The 11,841-nt window shown below is 35.3% G+C and overlaps 2 protein-coding genes across 2 annotated transcripts; both read right to left on the bottom strand.

Moving 5' to 3' along the window:
* Positions 1-2,690: 2,690 nt before the first annotated feature.
* On the bottom strand, positions 2,691-3,531 carry LOC110627542 (NDR1/HIN1-like protein 6). Its single transcript, XM_021773891.1, has 2 exons — positions 3,510-3,531; positions 2,691-3,406 (listed from the first exon to the last, which is right to left on the bottom strand). The coding sequence occupies exons 1-2, from the start codon at positions 3,529-3,531 to the stop codon at positions 2,691-2,693; spliced, it is 738 nt and encodes a 245-aa protein (XP_021629583.1).
* A 1,345-nt stretch (positions 3,532-4,876) lies between these two features.
* Positions 4,877-5,390, bottom strand: LOC110628778. The gene has a single exon (XM_021775577.2). The coding sequence runs from the start codon at positions 5,345-5,347 to the stop codon at positions 4,928-4,930; it is 420 nt and encodes a 139-aa protein (XP_021631269.1). The 5' UTR covers positions 5,348-5,390; the 3' UTR covers positions 4,877-4,927.
* Positions 5,391-11,841: the final 6,451 nt, after the last annotated feature.

Raw genomic sequence — 11,841 nt, 5'->3', positions numbered from 1 at the left:
ACCATTGATGTGAACCTCAACAAGGTAACTATTCACTTTTGAAGCAAATAATGAAATATTTTAATCAGTAATTAGATAATATAATAGGACATAGTAATAATGTTTGTTTAAGGTTACAAAATGAATAAAGAATTTGAAAGCACCATATTCTACATGTAAAAATTAAGGAGAATGTGCACAAGAAAGTAAATAAAATACTTATAATCTTTTTTCTTTTTTTTCTTTTCTATTGAATCTCAATCCATTGTCCACGTTTATTTCTAATCATGCTTAAAAACTGTGGACCACCTCTAATTTATACTTTTAACAGCTGCGTTGAAGATAAATATTTTGATAATTTCTATCATGTGGACTACTCACCCGGACTGTATACCTCCAAAAGCGAGTGAGGATAATGAAGATGCTATATTTTCTATCCCCTTTAGTCAAAGGTAAATCAAGCCAAAAGTTTCGATCAAAGAGCACTCTCCTTTACTCTCTCTATCTTTGTTCTTCACGGTAAATTTATAGGGATTATACGTATTGAAGATTATTTTAGGATTTTATTTTTAACTTAAGTTAAAATATTTTATTTATTTTTAACTATAATTATTATTTTTAATGTAATCTAATTAAAATACAATCTAACTACATATCTCTACTTAAAGTTTATTTATGTGTCATAATAGAGCTCACTCTTAACAATAAAAATTGATACATATCACGACATATAGCATTGACGCACGCTCACAAATTGAGATTTCAATTTGAGATAAAATATTTGCAAAACTTTCAATTTTGCATAAATTGTTAAAATTAAAACGGTAGGATAAAATCATTAAACCTCGCAAAAATTTAGCTTTTTCATGTCATTGGCCAAATATTAATTACACATTTTTGTGATTTTATACAAACATTTTAATTGGAGCAATTGAATCCAAAATTAAAAGGTATGCTTAAATTTTATCTAAATTTAAAATTTCATTTAGAAAAAGTGTAGTTTTATTCGTGTAGCATGATGTGTGATTTTTTTAATACTAAATATGAGATCCATTTAATATCTAGGAAAATCTTGCTAACACATTACTATTATAATTTTAATTTATTACTTATGCATTGTAAAGTTTACCTAGTGTCAAATGGATCTCATATTTAATAACAAAAAATTCCACATATCATACTATATAAGTAAAGCTATACTCTCCCCTAGGGGTGAGCATTCGGTCGGTTCGGTTCAAAACCGAACCAAACCGAATAAACCGAAAATCGAAATTTTAGTTTTTATGAAAACCGAACCGAACCGATTTTGGTCAGAAACCGAATCAAACCGAACCGGTCTGGTTCGGTTCGATTCGATTCGGTTTGATCGGTTTCGATTTTTAATATTTTTTTAATTTTTTAAACTTTATTTTTAGTATTTTAAAATTTAATTAAAATATTTTAATTTTAATATAATTTAATTTCTCTATATTATTGAAAAAACATATTATTATTCCTAATCGGTTCGGTTCGGTTTTTTCGGTTTTTTTCTGATCAAAACCGAACCAAACCGAAATAACCAAAATTTCTGAAATTTAAAACCGAACCGAACCGAAATATATAAAAAACCGAACCAAATTTTCAAATCGGTTCGGTTCGGTCGGTTTTTTCGGTTTGAACCGAATTCTGCTCAGCCCTACTCTCCCCAAATGTAATTTTAAATTTAGATAAAATTTGTGTGAACCTTTTAATGTGAGATTAAATTATTAAAATTCAAAGGTTTAAATAAAATCACTAAAACATATAAATTTAAAATTTTAAATAAAATTACTAAAACACGTAAACGTAAACGTTTTACTTTTTAAAATCAATTATTTTTATCCGTGTATCATATTTAATAATAATAAAAAAAATAAATCGTAGTGCTATGTTATATAAAATACATATTCTCCAAAATATGATTTCAAATTGACTTGGATTAAATTATTAAAATTGAAAAGTTTAGATAAAATTACTAAAATGCATAACTTTTTTTACAAAAAAGGTTAATTTTCCCTGATTAATATATATGCTACCCAGTAAATTGTAAATCTCTAGAAAATTGATTTTGTATTTCACTATGCAAAGAAATGCTATGAGAACCCTAATCAGGTTTTGGCGTATTACAGAGAATGCAGCCATTCTGTAGGAGAGAACTTGCGAAAGCACCGGATTATTGAAAATTTTTAGATTGAAATGGTGAACTTAATTTACCATCATTCCTTGACTTGTTTCAAAATCTTTGCTTAATTGAGGGTCAATGGATTGTGGGCTATACGTTTTCATCATCTTAGAAGGGAAAATCTTAACGCATTCGGTTTTCTATGCTTAGAAATTAATTTCAGGGTCAAGCTTTGTGTAATGTAATTCTTCTGTGTTTTTCCTTCCATTTCACAAAAAGAAAAAACATCAATTGATTAATTCTTGAAAATTTTACAGCTTCCATACAGACTGTACAAGTGGAGAAACACCAGATATACAAATCCCAACTCGATCAAGAGCCTATAATAACTGCAGGTATATAAAAAATACAAGTCTCTAATTGTAACATGATCTTCCTTGATAATTATCAGTCGCAAATTCCTTTGATGATTTGATTTGATGATTGAGAGAAGAAGCAATTGGTTCTTCTCCGCCTTTCCATCCAGAATATCAACAAGAACAATCAGAAGGGAAGAAAAAACATTTGGATTTTAAAGTTCAACTGCGTAGTTGTACGTAGATGATATAATCTTGGCTTTCTTTTTAGGTGATAAGTTATCAACCACCAAAGAACAATTGAGAAGAACCGTGACTTGTCTCATAGGAAAATCAAGAACCACCACAGAAATAGGAGCCTTAACCTCTACAAGTAAAGGGATCTGTCCAGTTTTTCGATTCTTCACGAGAGCTTCTTGAAGGTCTGTTCCAAACTCGCTATCACCTTTCAAAGGAATCTGAATCATAGTGGCATTTGCATGGGGTTGAGTAAAGGCGGGAAGTTTTCCCTCACAAAGAATAGAGTTTTTATACATTACAACAACAGAACTATCCGTCCCATATTGGAAGCCTATGTGGTTGTTAGGGTTATCAGATTTGACAGTAACAACCAATTCAGTATGGAGACTAAAATCATGCTGAACATCAAAGGCATTGACATCGAAATGATCAACGGTATAGACAGGGACTTCAGGCTCAATCTTAGTGTAAAGAATATAGGCAGCACCAGCGAGAAGGATGATCAAAACAAACCAGAAGAGAAGGCAACAACAAATGCATTTTAGGCAAAAACTTCCACTGGATTTACTAGAATGGTCGTGGTACCTAGGAACGTTTCTCCTCTTGGGAGGAGGTCTTAGATCTGTTGAATTATTACTGTTCAGCATTACATATTTTTGTTGGTAAGCTGGGGGAGTTTCGATTGATATGCCTTAAGGTCATAGGAAGGTAGACCCTGCGGTGACCATACTCCAAGAGAATGGACGAGAAGAAAGAAAGGCCATTCTCTTCTTCTCAGCCAAAAATCTTGGGACGTGGAGAAGGAGTTGCTTCCATTAGTTAAGGACAGTGTCACATGTGTATGGACATTCAATATTTAGCCTGACGGTTACACGACTTAGTTTTCTATTTTAGACGCTAACCCACCTGGGGTTTTCAATTATTTTGAATTTTTTTTTTTTTTTTTGCTTTGTTTTTACTGGCAAAAATTTTCCCAAAATATATACTAATTTAGGAAGATCCAACTTATAAATTCTTTGATATACATGGTAAGAAATTTTATACACATGGTATTATGTCGCTCATGGCTATTAAAATTAGGTATAAATATTTTAAATCAAAATTTTTAAATTCAAACAGCTCATTTTTAATAAAAAAAATATTATATTAATATCGTGACATTCTAAAATTTCTTCAAATAATTTATACATCTCTTATCACCTGAATTATCTTAAATATTTATAATATTATTGTAATCAATTATATATATTTTTAATTTATATTTATATAAATAATTATTAATCTATAACTAGTTATTATAAAAATAAAAATATAATTTAAATAATCATAGATAACTTATTGTTTTAATTAAATCAAATTTATTAATTTTTTATTAAAAAATATATAATTTAATAATATCTTAATAAAACTCTGAATAGTTCTCGATTAAACCTTAAACTTTTAAATCTTTGTTTTCACATATTTAATAATCAAGTTATATTTCAGAATTAATGGTACCTCTCAATAGTGTTTTCTATTAAATCTAAATTCTTTTAAAAGCACAATAAGCAATATCATTGCATACAACACTTATTCCTATTTTTTTGGATGCTATTGAATTGAAACTAATTTACGTGGATGCTTGATTTGAACTTTTATATTTTAAGAAATATATACATAAATTTCCCAACAAACAGGGATTTATAATAATAAATATGCATAGCAATTCGACTCAAAGAAAGAAAAAAAAAATTCAACAGCGTAAAAAGAAATTGATGATCGTTGGTTTTCTGACATTCGGGCTGAGGTCGAGTCTGAAAAAAAAAATCGGCATAAAATCCAGCAGACTCTACTGAGCATATTGGCCCAACATCGCGCCATCCAGCCTGTGACTAAAGCAGACCAAACTGATCCTATGCTTGGGTCCACCAGAGGAGAGTCTAGTCTGGTGACGTGACGGGAGGCAGAAGAGCAGCCCCAACTACCTCACGACCCTATCAGCATGCGCGTCGGAGAGAAATTAAGTGGCCGTCTGATAGAGATAGGTGAGTTGGTATGTCCGTACGTACGGATCTATGTGACAGGGATATGTAACACTGTAGCAGGATATCAATTATACATTATAAAAGATAATAGACGTAATCTTTCCGAGCTAAGATTACACTTATACTGGAAACCCTATTTTCTAAATCTCAGAACATCAGAAATAATTAACTAACATTTTCAGAAATAATTAACAACATTTTCCAAATCTAATGGGAGAGGATATAGAGATTGAGATTGCTGATCTAGAACTGCACGATCTCGAAGTCCCAAGTCTCAGAAAAGATACCAACGACACCACAATTGTCCTCACCTTAACCACCACCTTCTTAAGCTTCCCTGATCTTGATCGTCTCAATTTGCTTCTCGACGCTAGCTTGTAAGACTGTAGAAATATCTGTCTTTGCTTAGCTTTAGCAATCCTATATCCTAAAGAAGCCATCCCAGCTGGATGAGTTGTCGACGCATGCACATTTCTAGGCTTGGAAGCTGGCGTTCGCCCGCCAAGATTTTCTGGCCTGTTGAAAGCATCGTAGTAATGATCCAACGCCTCATAACCGTTTAATCGCCGGCTAAGACTTGTTGTGGCGCTGCGGACAAGGGTGTTCATGGCTAGTTGTTAATGAAGTGATGAGAAAGATTGAGTGAAACAAGATCTTTGGGTTGCGTTATATATATTTTTCCAATCTGGCTTTGACCGTTAATTCTTGTTTTCCTCTCTTGGCGGGCGCTCATGCAGAAAAATCAATATAGCTTAGTCAAGACTACCTAACAGCCATTTGAAAAATTAACAAAAAAATAAATAAAAAAATAACTAAATAATTTGGAATTTCCTGAAATTCATCTAATCATCTTATTATTTAATTCCTATTTAGCAATCAAAATAATATATGACGTAAATAATAAACACTTCTTCTTTAAAAATATAAATTTTTTTCGGTATAGTTATTAAAGTTGATATTGAGAAATTATATTTTATAATATATATTATTAGAAAATATTAGAATTTAATAATTAGCGTTGGAATATTTTATATTTCTTACTAAGAATTGTTTTATATTTCAAGAAAATAAATCACCCAAAGAGAATTATAGCTTCTAGTAAATTATTTATATATGATTAGTGTTTTTTTTTTTTTTAAAAAAAGATATATAAATCCATGCGATTGTGCAGGTGAAGCTTCCTTTAATAGACCATTGACCAGAAGGTTATTCTAAGCCGTCGCAAAATCCTTAATGCACAATTATATGAGAGACTATCCAGAAAGTTAATTAATTTCTAGATTTCGTTAATTTCAATGTGATGTAAATGTGGAATTTTTGAAAGCCGCCAAAATATAATATTTGTAATGACATAGTTGAAAAATATTTTATTGCACGAAATTCTTATGTTCAAATGGGCAACTTTGACCTTAATTAACCCATGTCCACACACTGCATAGTCTTCCCTCTAATTATATTTAGATCACACCCCACAATAAATTATTCTTACTCTAATTTACATTATATATTTTAATAAAGGTTTTTTTTAATGTTTATTGTACACTAGTTAATAAATTAAAAATAAAAATAAAAATGAAGTTATGAATTAAATATAATTTATAAAGAAAATTATACAGTATTATAATTAAGATATTCACTATAAAAAAATGGCATCTGAAACAGATTTTTGCCCTCATCATATTTATATGACTTCAGTACTCGGTGGTAGTTTTTCATTGATCCATTATGTGACATGTTTGTTATTAGGATACTCGAGCATAAAGACTCGGTTGCTCAAAGCGTGAAGACTCGTCTAGGCAAAGTATCAATCCTTTCTGCTTTTTACCGTTGATGGTTATTACGATACAATCACCAAAATTTTTCAATTACGGAATCAATTATCTACTAGCTGGTACATTTTGAATTATTAGGGAAACTATTAACTAACTCTCTTTTTTTACAATTTACAAGATCCATTATCTACTAGCTAGTACATTTAAAAGCAATCGAGATGCGGAGTTCAAGGTACACATTCTACAATATACTTAAGCTAATTACAATTCTTATTTCACTTGCCCACTTAAACATTTTCTAACTTGAGCATCAAAGTGGTTGCATATAACACCAGCCACCTCACTTTTCCTCTTTGCAAGTTGTCTAATCATATAAAGAGCATTTTTTACAACATTATTTGATTCTATTGCCAAGATCCAAAGAGTTCTCATGATCACTTGGGAAATTCGACTTATTCAATACTTTTTTTTTTTTCCTTTTTCTTCTTATTCAAACCCCTATTTATCTCCAATGGCTGATAGCTCACGAGCAGTTACCAAGTCTGCTATAAATAGGGGGCTATTATTTCTTCTACTTTGGAAAGTGGACAAAACACTTCCCTTATGTCGACTGAAATAAATCTCAATATCTTGAACAACGAACAGATGGTGCAGCATATTAAGAGGTTGCAAGCCACTCTTGAGCAATATAATGCTCGGGATGAGGCTTCCCAAGGAGTTGCTAGGATAAGAGATAAACCCACTAAGGAAATGCACCAGACTAGGGGAGAGGTAGCCCGTGCCTACTGCAAAGGGAAAGGCAAGGTAGATGATGAAGAGTCCTCGGACGAAGCCTCAAGAAGTGTAGATTAAAAACTGGTATGCGTTGTCCAGAAGTTTCAAAAGGAGTAGGAAGACAACTTTGAGTTAGGGATGCCTCGCCTTTGTCTGACAAAATCCTAGCAAAGACTTTTCCACTGAAGTTCAAGTTACCAAGCTTGGACATGGATGATGGGACTTTGGATCTGAGGAGTCACTTGGCCATCTTTAGAACCACAATACAATTGCAAGATGTCAATGGTTTTGTCTTGTGTCAAGTCTTCCCGTCTACCTTAATAGGTCTGGCCTAGAAATGGTACCAGCATCTTAGTCTAGGTTCTATTAATAATCTCACTCAGCTTGCTTTAGCATTCAAATCCAAGTTTATTACATGCATACCTCCAAAGAAGCTTTTCTCCGACCTTTGAAAGATTCGACAAGGTGAGGGAGAGTCTCTGAGGATCTTTAGTACTCAGTTCAATGCTGAAGCCATATAGGAAGAGGATCTAAATCATGAAGCTTTCGAAGGATTGAAGAAGGAAACTAGGAACATAAACCTCATAAATTCCCTAATAAAGAATCTAGCAGCCACCTATCAACAACTGATGAATAAAGTTCAGAAGTATATATGACTGGATGATGAAGTACAGGCCCTGAAAGAAGACAAGAGGGTGAGTTAGAATAAGACTCAAAAATCTAACAGGCAAAGCCATGAAAGTGAAAGGAGGAGTTACTCAATGTCATAAGATAGGGATGAACGAGGTAGGTATAGAAATTATACTTCTCTAAATGACTCACGAATATATATACTCATGTGGATAAGGAAAAACGATAAAGAAGTTAGATAGCCCACCAAACTTAACCCATACAAGGCAAGCAGGCAGGACAAGGCAAAGTATTACCCATTCCACGAGGATCACTGCATACTATGAAAGAATGCAAGCAGCTTAAAAATGAGACAAAGGCTCATTAGAGATGGAACACTGAGGAGGTTTGCTAAAAAAGACAAGGAAGAAAGGAGATTAGAATCTGAGGTAAGAACACCAGTTAATTCTAATGAAAATAGACCTTTAGGTGTCATATATATGATTGCAGGGGGGACCAAGCTGCAACAAAGAAAAGAATAACGCACCCTTGAGGATGTGCTTTATATTGAAATAGACCCATAGGCAAGGCGAGAGGTGACATTTGGTTCAAGCAACAGGGTTGCCAAGTCATCATACAATGGCCTCCTGGTGATAAGTGTAAGGTTAAACAAGTATGAAGTTAAACGAGTGCTCATTGACATAGGAAGCTCGATAAATCTCTTAACCCTTTATGTTCATAATAAATTAGGTCTTAATAAAAATACTTTAACCAAAGTCTCCTATCCTTTAATAGGTTTGTGAGACAAAACTATGGTAGTTCTAAGCATCATCAACCTCTCACTTATGCTAAAGGATGAGAAGCACAAGCGAGAAGTGTATGCAAAGTTTGCGGTGATAGATATTCCTCTGGCATATAACGGTATACTCGGACACCCAGTCCTAAACTGCCATAGTTTTGTTAATAACATGGGTTTTTTATGCTTAAAGTTACTAGCCCTAAGGGGAATGATAGTAGTTTGAAATAGTCAAAAGTTACTACCTGGTTCAAGTAAGTGAAATCTAAACACATTCTATATTTTTCTTTGACCTTTTTGACTAACACAAAGTTAGCTAACCACTGTGGATATATCACCTCCCTAACAAACCTTATCTCCTCTAGCTTTTCTACTTCTTCCCTCATGGCTTGCTGTTTTTCCTTGCTGAAGACCTTTTTCTTGTATTTTATGGGTTTTGGATCAGGGAAGACGTTGAGTTTGTGGGTCATTACTTCAGGCTTGATTTCTTGCATATCTGAGGGCTTCCAGGAAAAGCTTGAGGCATGCTCCTGGATTAAAGCCATTGCAGTTTCTTTCTAACTTCCTTCCAAGCTTGAGTTTATGCTATTTTAACAATGTTAAGGTCTCCAGCTTATCCACCAGTTCAGTTTTAGCCTCTTTCTTCTCATCTCTGACTTCCATGACTTTAGGGTTTAATTCCTCCGGCTCGGCATTCTGTTCCTCTACCGTGGCCATGTATATAGCTCTAGCCTCTTCTTGCCTTTTTCGAATAACTCCGAACCCTCCATCGGTTGGGAATTACATGGTCAGGTACCGAATGCTTATGACAGCTTCAAGATCGTATAGCATCAGCCTCCCCATAATGGCATTGTAGCTTAGGGGTAACTTCACTACTAGGAACACGGCATAGTGAGTCCGTGACAGTGGAGGCTCTCCCAGGGTAAAAGCAACTTTCACCTTGCCTTTCACTGCTACCGGGGTGCCCCCTTTTCCTCTAACCGGGGCCTGGTCTCTTACAAGCTATTATTTGGGTATCTTCATTTGCTAAAAGACCCAGTAGGGTAACAGTTTCACCTTGTTGCCGTCATCAACCAATACTTTGTGAGCCCTGAAATTATGGATAACCGCCTCAATGACTAAGGCATCATCATGGGGCATTTGTATCCTATGTGCATCTTCTGGGGAGAAAGAGATAGTCATTGGGGTGTGCTCGACAACTTGGATTACCTCTACATCGCTTTCATTATCAGTCCTTCCTCTCTTCCTCCCCCTCCGTCTCATACGGGCTTCTGTTTCCCCCACAATCATGTTGATTGTTCCACTAGAGCCGTCATTCACTAGCGCTCCAATTTGCCTCTTGGGCCTTTCACCTGTTTTTCCCTGCTGTGGCCTTTGCCCCTCTGGTTTCTTCAAAAAATTTTAAGGTGGCCCCTCTTGATTAGCCTCTCTACCTCATTTATTAGCTGGTAATAATCATTCATGTCATGGCCGTGGGTTCTGTGATACTGAAAGTATTTGTCTGGGTCCCTTCTATTTGCATCAGTTCTCAGGGGCTTAGGCCACTGTACATAGTCCTTGTCCTAGACTGTCACGAGCACCTCAGCTCTGCATACGTTTAGGGGTGTAACTTTTGTAGGAACTCGGGGTTGGTAAGTTTGCTATTCTTTTATCTCCCATCGGTGTTTATTCAGCGCCTCCAGACCCCTATCATGCCTTCTCTTTGGCCTATTTTGCCTTCTGTCATCCATAGCTCTCCCCCTTTCCTTGTCATCTCAAGTGAGCCGCCTAGTAGTTAAGGTGTCATCCTACCTTGCATACTTCTCTACTCTTTTCATCAGCTTTGATAAGGTAATAAAGGGCTTTTGGCATAGTGACCCAAAGAATTCTAAGGAGGGCATGCCTTTCTGCATGGCCTCCACTACCCTTCCTTCATCCAATTTTGTTATCTGTAGGGCTTTTGAGTTGAACCTGGAAACGTATTGCCTGAAGGACTCATTTCTCCTTTGTCTGACGGTCTCTAAGTAGCTCGTCTTTCTTTCAGCAAGGACTTCAAAAATGAACCTATTGATGAACACATTGGCTAGGTCTACAAAATTTTTGATGTTTCCTGACTCTAGGCTATTGAACCAAGCTCGATCTGGTCCTGTTAGGATTATTGGAAAAACCTTACACATTAAAGCGTTAGAATGAGTCTGTAACTCCATAAAAGTCTTGTAGTTCAACACATGTTCTCTGGGATTTTCCATCCCGTCATAGGCTTCTAGGGTTGGCATAATGAACTTTTTTGGTATCGTCTCTTGCTGGATTCACTTCACAAATGGTGAGGAGGTTAGCAACAGGGGGGCCGTTATTGTCTTTGAAACCCAACTCCATCATCAGCTGCTCTTTCAACCTCTCCAGCTTCTGATCTACATCTATGTCCTCTCTCTGGGGCCTCTTAATGACTCTCTTCCAGCTCTTCATTTTCATATTTCTCTATAGGTTCAGAGGAGTAGCTCTCTACCCCCGTCATTTTCAATGAGCTCTCATACTATCCTGCCCCTCATTTGGGCCACTGGTTCATTCCTCCGACTCATTTCCCCATCTCCGTCTCCTCTCCTCCTACTACTTGGTTAGGGAATCTGGTAGTTCAGCGTGGGTTGGGGCTCGTTGAGGTTGAGTTCTTCTGTTGTGGGTGGCCTACTCAATGGGGGTACTGAGCCCTCTTTATTGTATCATCTGGCTTAACCGGTGGGTAACATTTTGCAGCTAAAGGGCCATGTTTTGAAGTTCTTGGTAAGATAAAGACGTTCGGGGCATGGTTCTGGTCGAGCTTGGTGAGGGTTTTAGTAATACGGGAGATGGGTTTACCAGTGTTGTTGGGCAGGAAAATGAGAACAGTTGATGATCAAGTATAATTTAGCCACATTTTTATTATATTTATTACTGTTTATTTACACATTTTTCTAGCTTAATTTGTGTTTTCATTATGTTTTTACAGAAAAGGAAGAAATTGGAAAGTTGGAGAAAAAGTGAAGAAAACGCTGGAAAAGTAATTGGGTCAAAGTGATTTGCCCAAATCACTCGCAGAAACTGGCCAAATCACTCGCAGAGACAGAGACAAAAACTGGACTGAATCCCAGAGAGCGATTGGGGTAGATTGGGCAAGTGATTTGCCCAAATCACTCGC

This window comes from Manihot esculenta, chromosome 12 (genome assembly GCF_001659605.2).
Source record: "Manihot esculenta cultivar AM560-2 chromosome 12, M.esculenta_v8, whole genome shotgun sequence".
Taxonomy (NCBI): domain Eukaryota; kingdom Viridiplantae; phylum Streptophyta; class Magnoliopsida; order Malpighiales; family Euphorbiaceae; genus Manihot; species Manihot esculenta.
Note: the sequence above shows the minus strand (reverse complement) of the source record. Positions and strands in the feature narration are given on the sequence as shown.